Below are 17,073 nucleotides of genomic sequence, written 5' to 3'. Positions count from 1 at the left end.
TGCCGAATGTCTAGGTAAGGGGTACCTTTACTAAAGCTTCTAAAATTTAAGAGGGGATGTTGCCCATAGCAACCAGATTCTGTCTATCATTTCTCTGTTGCGCCCTACAAAATGAAAGAATTTGATTGGTTGCTATAGGCAACATCAGAGTTTTTTATTTTTAGAAGTTTTAGTAAACTTATCCCACAGAAAAAATGGCTCTTGTAACAAATACACAAATAATAATAAGCAGATAGCAAAATACAATAACATTAAAATGGACGGCAAATCTGGAGATAGTGTCCAATGGTACGTGACTAGGGCCAGATGTATCAAGCTTCAAAAAGTGATAAGATGGAGAGTGATAAACAGCCAGCCAATCAGCTCCTACCTGTCATTTTTCAAACACAGCCTGTAACAGGACAGCACGGAGCTGATTGGCTGGCTGCTTTCCATTTATCACTTTGTGAATCTTTAGTGCATCTGGCCCCAGTACAAGAGTCCGGCTGTTTCTGGTAATGCGGGCTGATGGTATATGAGGTGACAGGTATGCCGTCATTGGGTCGACAGGGGATTCGGGGAATAGGTCGACCACTATTGGTGGACAGGCAGAAATTTGACACATGAAAAAGGTCAACATGCATTAGGTGGACATGGTGAATACGTCAACACAAGCAAAAGGCTGACATGGGGGAAAGGTCGACATGAGCTTTTCATTATTATTTTTTTTTAAACAGACTTGTTCATACTTATAGATTATAAATATATATATATATATATGTATTTATTTATGTGTTATAGGAGATTATATATATGTGTTATATGCGATTATATACACGTGTTATATGAGATTATTTGTTATATGAGATTATATCCTAGATGTGTTTTATATAAAATATTTATGTGTTATATGACATTATATATATGTGTTATATGAGATTATATATATGTGTTATATGAGATTATATATATGCGTTATATGAGATTATATATATGTGTTATACGAGATTATATATATGCGTTATATGAGATTATGGGGGGTATTCAATGTGCTCCGAAAAAAACTATTTTACGTTTAACATTATGTTTTCGTTTATTTCGCATCAAGAATCCTTTTTCGCTATTTTTTTTTTCGAGGTATTCAAAGGTTTTTTTTCCGGAGACAGCAAGAAGTGAAAAAAGTGAAATGTATCGAAAAATGGGCGTGACTTTTTCGCTAAGCGAAACTTACGCGTATTGTATAAAAAGAACGTGCTGCGCAACGCATCCACCATTTTGGGATGCCGACAGTGTTGTGTCTAATGGCCGTAGTGCAGTGGATCACAGCAGCCCCCTTCCACGTTCGGACCGCGTGTCTTCAAACAGAGTGAGTAATATCCTTTATTTTATTAGTTGTTTTGTACAGTATTGCTGCGCTGTTTCTATTGTTTATTTTCTTTAAAATGGAACCTTCTGCTCGACAGCGTTGTCCTTGAATTTAACCACAGGTTAGGGCTTTTTAGTTTTGTCCGTTGTTAGTGAGATTTTAGCATGTCCTTTAAACGATACTCTCCTTGTGTGTGGCATGTCTTTCATATTTCCAAATTGGTTCTTTTTAGTGCTTGGTTGTTAAGGGGATAAATTCAATTTGTACTGTTATATGAGCTTTGAAGTGTGCACGGTTGGGGTGGGTCAGCATGGCCACTTTTCAAAGCTTTGCACTTTCTTGTTGGGGTACGTCTTAAGGGTGCACCCTGCCTGACCAGCAGCATTTGTTAAACTCCAGCCCCTGCGTGCCAGCCAGAATGCTTTGTGATGGAGCAGCGCTGCAGTGAATAGCAGCATTTATAGAAAGGTATATTTAAAATGTGAATATGGGCGCTATAAGAGTGGTGAGTATGGTTAGGATACAAAAATAGAGGCTAGTACTTCCCTGTTTTTGTTCAAATTCTCCAGATATGGATTTTTCACAACGTAGTTTCTTGTTTATATATAAAAAGACAAGAAAAAAGACAACAAGGCAATGCCTCTCGTGTAATCCTGTTTGGCTTATTTGATACAAATTCTAAACACATGGACCAAATGATGTATTATGATCCAATATTTTTGTCGGGGGGCCGCCCCTTATCAACGCACTTACACCAATCTGCAAGTGTGTATGCCAAAAACAAGATCTTTCAAATCCAGGTCACACTGTATAGTGGAGTAATATATTTGACGGGGTTTTAACCCCTAAACCATATACTCACGTATAAATGGTTTTTTCTGCACATCAAAGGGTGTCTTTTCAATGGCGGGAATGATGAAAGAATTTTTCCTGGGTCCTTTTGTATAAAAGAAGGCTTCCTTTATTGATACAATATAACAATAAAATATAAAGGTGGAAATACTGTACTGTGAGTGGCCGGTCAGGGCTGGACAGATATGAGGTGATGGTAATATGGTGAACAAGGTTACCGGGGCCCCTTTTCCTAGTTCACACTCTGTCCAGGGTCCTTTCCGCTCCTCCAGCAGTATAATCCACCACAGGATAAAAAGATGCAAGGGAAATCCACCGACGCGTTTCGAACCATAAGTGGTTCTTTTTCAAGGTGTAATCCTTCCCCTTGCTGGTCCGGAATATATAGGAGTCCTAATAATTAACGCAGGTGTGGCTCAATCTGTTTGATTGGCCCAATGTATAGCATAACTTTTTCTGTGTTACTCTATCTATAATTATAAAGTACACATGTTCATGACACTGTCCCCACTAATGAGGGATCTCCATCTGTATAGTGTATAGCCCGGGGTACCAATAGCATTCTATGGTATCACAAATGCTGATTCCCGGGCTGCTATTACTGGGGACTAGTTGCGGAACGTCACTTCCGGTGACGACATCCGGTTGCGGTGTTGCTTGTACTACGTTCCTCTTCTTCCTTGACGTGGCGTAACCTCCGGGTCCGCCTCCAGGATGTCGTCAGTGGCTTCTTTCGTCTCCATAGTGACGCTACGTCCTCTCCCGATTCCTCTTCTAGTTGTGGCTCGCAGCTGTCATTTCACTTCCTCATATGCGTTCCAGCTTTGCGTTCCAAGAGGATTTTCCGTTTATTTGGACAGCTCTGTTTCTGGAAAGTTCTAATTTGTTTCAATTCGTTTCCACTGTTCAGAACCTACATGATAGTGGATAGTTTTAGTATGTACAACATAACAAAATATCCACAAATATGGAATTTTAGCAGCTTGGGCTTTATATAAACTTAGCAGCATAGGTATAGCAGCATTTATGGAGACTTATGTCAAAAGGGAATATATTGAATAAAAATGGGTTTAAAATACACAGGATAAAATTAGAATTTAAAAATAGCCAATGGAGGATAAAGTGCAGAAAGTGAGATAAATATTTATAAAATACTTATAAAAACCACTTGAGTTCAAAATCCTGATTTAATCCACCTGGTACTAATGTGTGGAAGTTATATATAAATTTCATTTCAGTTTGTGCCAATATTTTGGGCAAATTTTTGTTTCTCTCAGTGGTTTTAGCTACTTTCACACCCCAGAAGCCAATGATATCTTTGGTGGAACATTTGTGGTAATGTTTGAAATGAGAGGACAGGGAGTGTGTCTCTACCCCCTTCCTTATATTTCTTAAATGTTCCCCAATTCGGGTCTTCAAAGGTCTGGATGTTCTGCCAATGTAAAACTTGCTGCACGTACATTGAATGGCATAGACTACATTTGGAGTATTGCAGGTTATGAAGTCTTTTATTTTCAATATTTTGCCATTGATGTTCAAATTCTCGAATTTGGATTGATTAAGATTAGGGGAATTTCTGCAGCCTAAACAGAGACCGCACCTATAGAACCCTATGGAGCGGTTATAACTTTGACGAGCTCCACCTGCTGGACAGAGACTTTGTACCACTTTATTTTTTATATTGGCAGATTTCCGGTATACGTGGACTGGTTTGTCTGGTAGATACTGTCCAAGAACAGGATCTTGTTTCAATATACTCCAGTTTTTCTTAAAAGTTTTCTCAATTTCATGATGTTGGGCACTATATTGAGTAATAAAGGCCCATTTCATCTTTTCATTGTCCCTTCTCCTCTCTTGGGGTTGTAACAATCGATCCCTTTCAATTGTTCTGGCTTCGGTTAGTCCTGACTCTATGTTGTTCTCTTTATAACCACAGGATTTAAAAGCTTCTTTCATTTTTTTCGATTGTTCTTCAAAAGTGCTAATCTCAGTGCAGTTGCGCCGAATGCGCTTGAATTGGCCACCGGGAATGCCATTCAACCAGTTCCTGTGATGACAACTATCTGATTGAATATATGTCAGAGAGTCCGTAGGCTTCTGATAAGTTTTAGTATGTATATTGCCTTCTTTAATGAAAATGGTAAGATCCAGAAAGTTGATGGAGGTATGGTCTATATTAAAAATTAATTTGATGTTAAAAGGGTTGTTATTTAAAAATAGACAGAAGAGATTGAGTTCTTCCTGGTTTCCTTTCCACACAAATAAAATATCATCGATATAACGATGCCAGGACACCAGGTTTGCCTCATATGGGTTATTGGACCAGACGAATTGTTCTTCCCAATAACCCATAAATAGATTTGCATAACTTGGGGCAAACCTGGTGCCCATCGCAGTTCCTTTGGTTTGTAGATAAAAATCGCCCTTGAAGATAAAATAATTATGGTTTAAAATATATGGAATTCCTTCCAAAATAAAATCCTGCAGAGGTAAGCTGATCTCAGACCTTCTTAAAAAGTTTTCAACTGCTGTAGATCCATGCTCGTGGTCGATTATAGTGTAGAGCGAACTGACATCTGCACTAACCAGAATAAAATTTTCTTCCCATTTAATGGATTTTAGTTTATTGATCACATCTCTGGTGTCCTTTAAATGGGATTTATTCTTAAGGACCAAGGGTTGAAGATGGTAATCGATGAGGGCCGACAGATTTGCTGTAATAGAATCTGTCCCCGAAACGATCGGACGTCCTGGTGGATGAATGGGGTCCTTATGTATTTTGGGTAATACATATATAGCAGGGATCTGTGGGTCCTCAGTAATAAGGAATTTCGCCTCATTTTTGCTTAGTACTTCTTTTTCTTCATATCTTTTTACTAAGATTGCAAGTGTTTTCATAAACTCCGGGGTTGGGTCTTTCTTCAGTTTTTTGTAAGTAGTGCCGTCATTTAATTGACGGGTCACTTCTTCTATGTAACTTATAGTATTCATAATAACGACCCCCCCCCCTTTGTCGGCTGGCTTGATTGTAATCTCATCGTTTTTTTTGAGTGAATCCAGTGCCAACTGTTCCTTCTGTGTGAGGTTGAACTTAATTTTCTTCTGTCCTACCTCTTTAAGGTCTTCTAAAACGCTTGCTGCAAAGACATCCAAAAAACTCCCCTTAACATGGGCTGGAAAAAATGTAGATTTGGGTTTGAATTTGGTCTCCGTCTGTATGTCTAGATCTTCTGGTGTGTCGATCTTGTCTTTTTCTTTCATAATAAAGAATTTTTTGACCGTCAATTTTCGGATGTACTTTTGGATGTCCACGAAGAGCTCAAATTCATTGATTTTGTTTGCCGGGGCGTACTTCAGGCCTTTCTCTAGTACTGCTCTCTCATGGGTATTGAGGAGATGTGTGCTAAGATTAAAGATTTTTACCTTACCACCTCCAACGATATCCGGAATGTCATTTCCCGATTGCTGGATTCTATTGTGTTCTCTTTTTTTTGTTCTATTTTTCTTTTTCCTATTTTTAGATGTCACTTTTCTCCCTCCTCTCTTGCCCCTTTTATGTCGGGCTTCTATTTTAGATGATTTCTGAGCCTCCCTTGCTCTAAAAAACGATCCTCAGGAGTCCTGGATCTACGATTTTTCAGGGGTTCATATCTGTTATAAGTGTTCACACTATAATGATCGGAAGGCTCTTCATGTCTCCTCAATTCTTGATTATGGATTCTCCTCGGATCCTGTCTCCGTCTCCAAATAGGGGGGCTAAATTGATTCTCTCTATGTGTTCTTCTGGGGGTGTCCCTTTTCCTCCAAAGTCTTGCGGACTGGTCTTGATTATATCCAATTCTTGACTCGTTCCTTTGTGGGTATCTACCTCTAGGGTTATCTCTTTCTCCCGGATGTTTTTTATATTGGGGTCTCTGTGGAGAGAATTCCTTGCGGTACCGTGGACGGTCTTTCCTGTTATTTTTCGGGTTTGGTTGAGGTGCCTCCTCCTCTATGTTGCCTTCTGAAGCTTTCTTGTCTCTAATATATTTTCTGAGTTTCCTGTCTTTTAGAGTTTTTTCAAATTTCTCTAAGTTATACTCTACCTCCTCCTCTAAATCCTTCAGTTCAGGTAAATGACTCAATGGTTTGATGTTTTCTTTGATCTTTTCAATTTTTAATTCAACTTCTTTGAAGTCTTTTTTCCGCTCCCTGACGATTAGGTTCATCAGGGATAATGAACACTGATGTGTAATCTTCTCCCAGTCTACTAGGAATTCTTCAGATGCATTAGAGAATGAAGCTTTTTTATCTATTAATAAGCCTTTGGGGACCATGTCACTCGCTATGTATTTCTCCAGTGTGGCTATTTCCCACCAGAGACGGCATTCCTTAGTAAGATCATTTTCCAACTCATTCATGACATTCTCTAGATTCTTGTCTAGGATATCATAACTGTCTTCAATATTGGAGAATAATGTATCCAATTTTGTTTTTCTGGTTTCTCGAAAGGAGAACATATTGAGCTGCAGACCTACTCACCCTTAGGTGAAAAGATACTGTATTGGGATTTTTGTGGGAGAGATGGTACTGCGCTGTCAGCTGCCTGTATTCTATTCTAAAATAGGGGATCACCTAGTTTCCCCAAGAGTTGCAGATATATAGAAAGGTATATTTAAAATGTGAATATGGGCGCTATAAGAGTGGTGAGTATGGTTAGGATACAAAAATAGAGGCTAGTACTTCCCTGTTTTTGTTCAAATTCTCCAGATATGGATTTTTCACAACGTAGTTTCTTGTTTATATATAAAAAGACAAGAAAAAAGACAACAACATTGCTGGAGGAGCTCAGTCACAGGAGGAGACGTGACTTCCTGTCACACGCAGAAAGCCCCTGTGTCTTCCTCGCAGCCATAAAGCCCATCCAGCTGACCACCTCCAACTATCTTATGAATAAAGAAATAGCTAGATGGCTCTTTTAGAGGTGTGAGGGGGCAGTCGCAGTGTGTGAGGATTTGTATGTGTATTGTGTGTTTATGTAGATGCTGCTTTGTTTATTTATGTGTGTGTTGCTTGTGTGTATGTAAGGGCTATTATGTCACTGTATTTAGAGAGGTTGGTCTACAGTACATGTGGATGTATGGGCACATGTAGCTGTGTGTATACATGTGTCTGTGTACCTGAAAGTTGCAGTTTATAATTGTGGGTGTATGTGCATCTGTAGCAACTGCATGTGTATACATGTGATGTTTGTGGAAGTGTGTATAGATGGTGGTTCTTGTGCATATAACGCTGTGTGTATGGATGTGGGTGTATGTGCATATGTTGTTGTGTGTATACATGGATTTGTGTCTGTTAATGCCATATATGAATTGTGGGTGTATGTGCATATGTCCGTCCTGTTATGTGTGTACATGTGAAGTATGTTGCAGTTTCTATATATGTGGATTTTATATGTGTGTGAGTTGCTGTGTGTGCCTATGCGGGTGTGTCTGTATATTAGTCTGGCATAAACAGTAGTCATTCTAATAGAAGCGGTAATCAATCAGACTGACCTTATTTCTACAGTTATATGTCGTGCCCACATAAGTGCTGGAAATTCCCTGCTCATCTTATGACCTGTCGATCTCTATTTAAATTCCAACATAACTCATTAAGACCTTGTCCTTTTTAGACCTAAGTCAGGTCGACCTTCCAGGGAAGTTGCACTAGTGGGGACGACTTTATGACTGTACATATATAATTTCATTCTCACACATGATCCACACCCCGCCTATGGGCATCTGTTATAAAGTTATTCAACTGGGTGTATTCACTGTGCAAGTTTAGCACATGGGGATCTTTTGTTGTACATTGAAACGACCATGCTCAATCATGACATTTGTATTTATTAGGAATGTCTACAGAAAGAAGTCTTTTTTCACCAGTGGATTCCTCTTCAGAAGATTCAGTGCATAAAAATACAGAACATCAAGAACTGGATGAGATGGCTTTGAAGACGACAAGCCTTGTTGGAACTAGAAAGAAAAGCAATGGAAGACATCGGGTAATTAAAATTATTTTGGGTTTATGAATATAGTATCACCAATATGTAATGATAGTCTGGATCAGTAAATATGCATTGCATTGAGTGTCACGGACAAGGCCTGTGGGTGTGCGGCTCATACTGTTGCCACCTCTGAGTGAACCCTCCTATATGATATTCCAACCCCAACAACCCTCACACCACGCCCCAATGCGATTTTAAAAATCACCATGTGTCGGTACATCAATACTAACATCCATTTATTTGTTTATGGTGATTTTATAACACGCCAATTTCTTAAAATGTTGTCCTAATATCCAACCATAATTTATTGGAAGAAATGGTATTTGGCTCTCACAAGTACAACACATTATTCGAGAAGTTGGAACAGACACAGCAGCCTTCTATAAGGCAAAACGTAGCGGCTACAGCTTGGTGTGCTTTGGTAAAACATGGGTGGGTGCTGGGTCTATAACCATTATGGTTTCTTAAACTGGGTGATCAATGAATGTCATTGGCACACATGCCTTTTATTTAGACATACAAGAAAAATTCCTGAAAGAGATAGGTAAACTAAGGGCAAAATGAACATGGCAAATAATTTTTATTATGTGCTTGTTTAAAAACAATAACACTACATCTTTTTTATACAGTCTCCTACATTGAGAAGCCCACATCGTTCCGATATTTCTACAACGGAGGAAGATTTTGAAAGATTTGAGGAGGATTGGGAGCAAAGTGCCGAATTTAGAATCTGGAGGGCGAAAGTTGAAGCATCGCGCAATAAACAAAAAGCCACCACAAGTGGACATTCGATGGTATTTATTTTTATTTCAACCAAAGATGATTTCAATTTTGCAATGTAATGATGTTTAATTTGTAAATTCTCATTCTGTTTGCAGATGTTCCACAGCAAAAGGCAACATTTACAAAATGTTCATCACAGCCGGCCACAAAACAGTCAAGAAAAGAAGCGTCCCAATGATAGGCAGCGATCAAATATCCGTAGTCAAGAAAGCATGCAAAGTGATACAAATGAGGTTGCAAGGTTTTCTGATGACTCAGCATCTCATCATTCTTCTGGTGAAGGATCCGGTGGTGAAAATCTGAAAAAGGCTCAACGTGGCGTACGGTTCAATGAGTCCGAGAATTATGCTCTGGTGGAGGCAGTTGATAGATATTATGATATGTTGTTTGGTCCAAGGGCACCAACTACAGCTCCAAAATTGAAAAGAAAGCTGTGGAATAATATTGCCGAAAAAGTCACCTCTATATCAGGTGTTCAAAGAGATTCCAAACATTGTATCAAAAGGTATAGTGACTGCCGCAGGCAAACTAAAAAAAAAATGGGTATGCAAAGAAGACATGAGATAGGTACAGGTGGCGGACCGGAGATGAAAATAAAGTGGCTTTCCTGGGAGGAAATAATCAAGAAACGATTAAACCCAATAATGATTTATGGAGTGAAAGGAGGTGTTGACTCTAGACGAGGAGGCATTCAGGAGGAAGAGGAGAATCCTAGAAAGAAAAGAGGCAGCAGAATTAGCAATGAGAAAAATATGTCTAGTAAAAATGGTAATAATTTAATAGCATAAAATCTATGTACCAAAATGTAATGAAATGTTATTATTAATATTTTTCCCTTCATTAGATGAGCGTCAACATTTAATGCAAGCGGAAAGAAGGCACAATAATTCCAGCAATCGAGTTCTTGAACGTTCGAAAGATAATGATGGCAGTGGTATGGCTGAATTGCAAAGTATACCCACATGCTTCCTTGAATCATCTGATGTAACCGACGTAACGTTTGAGGGTTTCAACAGCAGTTCCATAGATAATTATTCCGGTAACCGATCCTCAAGGGAGAGAAATTCTCAACAGATGGAATGCGAGAGTACTGTAAATCCAAAAGAAAAAGGTTAGTTTTTTTTTAAAAAATAGCTGTGTATTGCGGCATAAAACCAGTTTATAATCAAGGGATGTATTTTATTAAACAGTAATACTTTTTTGGAAATGTTATGCACTCCTTACATGAAAAGTGTGATTTATTTGTTTATAATAAATTTAATGGGAATTTTAATTACAGAAGATATGCCTATGACAAGTGGAGGACTTTCCTCCGGAATTGGTCGTTTTTTTAGGCCTGATTTAATTGAAAATTTGTCTGACGATGGAGATGTGGAGGTGCGACAATCGGAATCAACACCTATACGTAAGTAATAATATATTTCAGCAATATCTTTGGTTTTCTACTACAATCTTCATTATTTACAAATAAAATCAAGTAATTGAATGTTCTTCAAAATTTCTCTATCCTTACAGCATCTCAAGCAAGGCAGCTTGGAAACAACGACACATCAGAAGAACCAGAATATCTGCATATCAGAGCTTTGGCAGATCAAATGCAGCGGAGACATGTTGACTTTGAAAAAGTTTTAAACAAAAGACTAGATAGCTTAGAAAACACTTTTAAAGGTTTTATAGACATAGTAAAACAGATTGATGTAAACCGCCAGAGCCAATACAAAACTACTCAGGATATACTGAATATTATAGCTGTGTCAATCAACAAATTGGTTGACAATACAACTAGCCACGCACACAGTTTAATGAAAATTTCAGATGCTAATGCACAATCAGCAAATACCTTTAATATCATGTTAGAGTGCCATCGACAAACTTCTGCCAGTACAGGGTTGATTGCTACTTCTCTGAAGTTAATTGCAGAGGACATGATTGCAAAGTCGCACAAAAAAAACATAAGTGAAAAACAAAGAAAAGCATCAGTAAACGAGAGGAAAGGGGGTGTATTTCCCACACAAAATACCTATTCCTATTCCCAAATGTACACAGGATATTCAGGCATGTTTCCAAATGTTAGAGAGCCAGATCATGCGACAACATCTTGTGTGCAACCTGAATCGTTAGCTAACGATCTGTCATTATTGCAGACGGACATGGCACCGAGTTACACCTGGCAGTTTGCTACTTACATCCATTGCAAATGAACCCCAATAATTTTGTGATGCAGACTCTTTGCAAATATAACCATAATTATATCGAAAATTAACTTTGAATCAACAACTCCAAAAAACACAGAAAACTTCAAGCCGAACAAGGCCAACAAGAACCAACAAGGCCAACAAGAACCAACATGGATCAACTCTGTAATTAGAAAGGGATAAAGTATATCGTTAAAAAATATTCAGGGACTTGTTCAGAAACATGGCACACAATCTGGTGTGTTGCAACTCCATAATCGCATCACATCGCATGTAACAAATTTATATGCACTGCGATGCAATGTGATGGTCCCGATTTTTCAAAGGGTTGTATGGGAAGTAAGCTTTGCAAATCCCCACTATCCAACAAGGCATTCAGTTGGATCTAAACCTGGGACAAGCGTCAAGAGGCACCCACCCAGATCGGGGACATGATCAGCTATCCACGCAAGGGGATGCTGATTAGTTAAAAACAAATCAACGTCCCCTTGCAGGGCTCGCTGTGCTTGCCTCGTTGGGCCACGGAGGGTCACTACCCTTGGCACAGGTTTCTATCCACCGCCATGCGTAGTTAAATATTGTACAAATTGAATACCACGGAAAAATCAGTTCCATTGCATCACATTACAAACACCAAATATATATATGTAAAGTCCATGTGCATTTACATGTAAAGAACTAATGTGTGCTATACACACATGTCCCAATACGATAGCAATCGTTAAAACAATAATATTACAAGGTCTGTCAACCATACAGACATGTGTGTATATACATATGTATCGTTAATGATACGGATCATGATATATAGAGATATCTGTTTAAACGAAAAAAAAACACAGAAATACTCACATGCGAAAAAAGTATTGATCAGATTTCTTCTGGTTTCTGCTCCTTCGTCCATGCCCACAGGTAAGACTGAAGAAAGATCCCCATGCTGGTTAACACTAGCACGAATATTCACCGGCAAACGTCTTGCGACACATATATTATGCAGAATGCAACATGCATTAATAATACCGCAGACTTTTCCCGGAGAATATAAGAGGCTACCACCGGAGATGTCTAAACATCTAAACCGGCTCTTAAGTACACCGAAGGTCCTTTCAATTACACCCCTCGATGCAATGTGTAACTCCTGGTACCTTTTTTCAGCATCACCTACAGGATTAAGCAATGGGGTCAACAGCCACGGTTTATTCGGATAACCCGCATCACCTAAAATATCAATAAAAAGTTGTAACATATTTGCTAAAAAATCATGCGTTATAAAATATATATATATATATATATATATATAGATTACATACCTAACAACCAGCCATCTGGCATTCTTCCTTCCTCAAAATCACGGAAAATAGATGACTGGCTTAAAACGAAGGAGTCGTGGGTCGACCCAGGAAAACCCACACAGATGTCCAATAACCGCATTGTGGAATCACACACCATCTGGACATTCAGGGAATGGAAGTGTTTTCGATTCCGATAACATTCTTCCGATTCCCTGGGAGGTGTGAGTTGCACATGGGTGCAGTCAATCGCGCCCAGCACATTGGGGAATCTCCATTTTTGAAAGAAGCCAAATTTGATCTCATTACATTTCGCTGTCAGTGTCTGGAAATTTTATAACCTGGGCCGTTAATTTACGGAAAGCTTTAATGACCTGAGATAAACAGCGAGACATCGTTGGCTGGGAAAAACCGCATTTCTGGGATAAAGTTGGCTGGAAGGTGCCAGACGCAAAAAATTGCAATGCAGCCAGCAGTTTCTGGAAACCGCTGACTGCATGGTTTGACCGTACCCGGGGCTCAAGGTCAGCTTCCAACAGATCGTACAGCGAATATATATCCTGAGACGACAAGCGAAAGGTACCAATCACTTCCGTCTCAGAGAGACCATCCAGTACACGCCTAGTACGATACTGGCGTGGACGTGGAATTGAAACACGCACTGACTCACCAGAAGGAGTAAGATGCTGACCACGATGCTGATATCCACGACCCTGAACAGGACACCGATAGCCACTTGCCAAACGACGACGTCGACAGCGCATCAGGTATGTTGACACGATCATGAACATAACAAGCAAGTCAGCAAAATAATCCATTCTTGCAGACAGTGATAAAAAAGTAAGGATTTTTTATCCAAAAACGCAAATTGACCTATAAAAACGCTTCCAAATACAGCTGACTGCACAAGGCTGCTACTCCATGAAATCCCAAACGCAGGAGTGAGGAGGTGTGGTGAGGTGCATGATGGGAGAAAAGAAAGGCATGCTGGGAAGTGAATTGTAATAAAACAACTAATATTTCACACAAATAACCCAAAAAAAACAATAAGGGCAAACAATCCTTCATATATTTTATGCAGGAGATCAAACGAGCCATTACTTAACAAAATACAGAGTTCAATGTATTAATTCATCACCCGTCACATGGTGAAAGGAAAATTGAGAAGAAGAGCATACACGCGGAAACATTCATATCGGTATCATATCATTGAATATGTCTGAGTGAAAAGTCGAAAAAAAAGGAGAAAAAAAAGTGAAAAAGTGGAAATATCGCTAACGAATCAAACGAAAATGCATCGTGAAAAAAAACATTTCACTTACTCGAAAAATTACTAGATTGAATAGCTGGGGACTCTTCCATGTGAAAAAGTGAAAAAAAAAATGAGAAAAAATCCGTTTCGATACAGATTGAATACCCCCCTATATATATGTGTTATACGAGATTATATATATGCGTTATATGAGATTATATATATGTGTTATATGCGATTATATACACGTGTTATATGAGATTATTTGTTATATGAGATTATATCCTAGATGTGTTTTATATGAGATATTTATGTGTTATATGACATTATATATATGTGTTATACGAGATTATATATATGCGTTATATGAGATTATATATATGTGTTATACGAGATTATATATATGCGTTATATGAGATTATATATATGCGTTATATGAGATTATATATATGCGTTATATGAGATTATATATGTGTTATATGAGATTATATATGTGTTATATGAGATTATATATGTGTTATATGAGATTATTTATGTGTTATATGAGATTATATATGTGTTATATGAGATTTATGTGTTATATGAGATTTATGTGTTATACGAGATTATTTATGTGTTATGAGATTATATTTATGTGTTATATGAGATTATATTTATGTGTTATATGAGATTATATTTATGTGTTATATGAGATTATATTTATGTGTTATATGAGATTATATTTATGTGTTATATGAGATTATATATATGCGTTATATGAGATTATATATATGCGTTATATGAGATTATATATGTGTTATATGAGATTATATATGTGTTATATGAGATTATATATGTGTTATATGAGATTATTTATGTGTTATATGAGATTATATATGTGTTATATGAGATTTATGTGTTATATGAGATTTATGTGTTATACGAGATTATTTATGTGTTATGAGATTATATTTATGTGTTATATGAGATTATATTTATGTGTTATATGAGATTATATTTATGTGTTATATGAGATTATATTTATGTGTTATATGAGATTATATTTATGTGTTATGAGATTATATTTATGTGTTATAGGAGATTATATTTGTGTTATAGGAGATTATATACATGTGTTATATGAGATTATTTATGTTATATGAGATTATATACTATATGAGATTATAGATTATATGTGTGTTATATGAGATACGAGGAAAGGAGTGCCACCACCTCTCCATGACCACTTTAAATCCTGTACACAATGATTACCTATCTGAGTCATCCATGTAAATTGTATAGCTGGTGCACCAAGTACTCTCTGATCGGTTCATCAACACGTTATCACAAAGGTTTCAGTGGGATAATTAACATGTTTATTCAATACACTAGGTGATTCATCATGCCCTACGGGCGCTCTTCACACCGTCGTAAGGGGCTGCGCCCCCTTAATTTGTGAACATTTGTATATGAGAAATATGGTTAGAATTGTATGAAAGATGCCTGTATTGCAACTTGAGTTATAGGTGAAATGTGTTACATAGAGAGCATATGATGTGGAAGGGGGTGTGTATTGTTTTGTTTAATTAAATAGCGGTTACAGAGTAAGATGTACATTGATAGTGTGGTGGGTAGAGTGACATTTGTGGGTGTGTGTGTGTGTGGGGGGGGGGGCTGTGTGTGCATGTTGTTTAGGTGTGTGTGTGCAATAGTATAGTAGCGTGTTTCTGAGTCAGCGGCTCCCCACTGGCGGAGGTCACGACACAGGAAAACAGGAGGCTGGGTAGTGATAGGGGTGTGTGGGCATAAGGGGGACTAAAGAGGAGGGTGGGAGATACTGTGCAGCTTCTGCCAGTGGGTGAGGGTCCAGCGTGGCAGTACAGGAGTACGGGATGGTGGCCCTTAGTCAGTGTCTCCTCCTACTGGGTGGGAGTTCGGGTGTATGAGAGCAGGAGGCTGGGCTATGAGGCATGATAGGGGCATGTGGGCAAAACAGCGTCAGCGACTCCCCAGTGGGGGAAGTTACGGTTCAGGAGAGCAGGAAGCTGGGTAGTGATAGGGGTGTGTGAGTATACGGGGGACTAAAGAGGGGCTTAGGGGTGCCGTGATTGCGGGAGGGGCGTGGGGGTGCGTGAATCAAGGGAGGGGGGGTTGCGAATCGCGGGAGGCGGGTGCGTGAGGGGTCCGTGAATTTGAGGGAGGGGGGGGGGGGGGGGGGGCCACGGGGCGCGATGAATCACCTAGTTGGTTATATATTCTTGTAGAAGGATGTAGGATGTTGCTGTCATTCAGAATGCATTTACATAAACAGTAATAGTAGCAGTTAAAGGTCTGACTTAAAACACCTACAGTAAAACAGAACAGGTGTTATATATTATACAAAGAATTGGTTGATGATGTGTAGGTTGACGTGCACATAGTTCATAGTGGTCACTGGAAAAAAATTGCTACAAGAAAAAAATCAACACAGAAAGTTCAACACATGTAAATGTTGACATAAGTGTGGCACTTCATCGGTGTCCATGTCGACACATGAGAATAAATATGAAAACATTCAAAAAAAGAAAAATAAATCTTCAAAAACTCATGTCAACCTTTTTCATTGTCTACCACAGTCGTGCCAGTGTTTTGCATGTGCCATTTAATCCTGGGGTTGTCGTGAATCGCGCGCGGGGGTGGGGGGGAGGTGAGGGGTGTCCACGAATCACGGAAAGAGGGGTCGTGGGTGGATGCCGTGAATTGCGGGAGGGGGGGGGGTCGCGGGGTGTGTGGGTGCCGCGAATCGTGGGAGGGGGCGGCGCGGGGGGTTGCAGTGAATCGTGGGAGGGTGGGTCGCGGGGGCGGGGGGGTTGCCGCAATGACAGGAGGGGGGGTCAGGGGTGGGGAAACGCGGTAGGGGGGGTCGTGGGGGCACCGTGAACCGCGGGAGGGGGGCCCGGGGGGGTTGGCGCGAATCGCAGGAGGGGGGGGTGTGTCACGGGGTGGGGCCGCGAATCGCGGGAGTCACCGGGGGTGCCGCGAATTGCGGGGGGGGTGTGCTGCCTCCCAACATGACCCTCTCCAGGAGGGACACATTGCTCTGTTTCTGGACTTTCTTCTTAATTTATGGATTACCATCACCTTTCTTATCAATTACCCTGTTTAAAAACAGGTGATGACAATCATAAATTAAGATGGAAGTCCACAAACAGAGTGTTATATGAGATTATACATATGCGTTATATGAGATTATATATGTGTTATCTCTTATATATTTGGCTACATCTGTCACTCAAAGTGTGTCTGAAGCTGTAACGCTGGGTGGAGCCTCTGACTCACATGACTGACTCACATGACAGAGAACCAGCCCA

General features: G+C 39.3%; 1 protein-coding gene across 1 annotated transcript in view; it reads right to left on the bottom strand.

Annotated features, from left to right (window-relative positions):
- Nucleotides 1–17,073, bottom strand: part of HPS1 (HPS1 biogenesis of lysosomal organelles complex 3 subunit 1) — a 48,875-nt gene that overhangs the window by 8,985 nt on the left and 22,817 nt on the right. The window contains exon 17 of the mRNA XM_083150229.1: nucleotides 8,101–8,193. Coding sequence (XP_083006355.1) covers nucleotides 8,101–8,193 — 93 coding nt within the window. The remainder of the gene's footprint in view (nucleotides 1–8,100; nucleotides 8,194–17,073) is intronic.

Source organism: Crinia signifera, chromosome 6 (genome assembly GCF_055691185.1).
Source record: "Crinia signifera chromosome 6, ASM5569118v1, whole genome shotgun sequence".
Taxonomy (NCBI): Eukaryota; Metazoa; Chordata; class Amphibia; order Anura; family Myobatrachidae; genus Crinia; species Crinia signifera.
The sequence above is the reverse complement of the archived record's forward strand: the minus strand, read 5'-3'. Positions and strand labels throughout refer to the sequence as shown.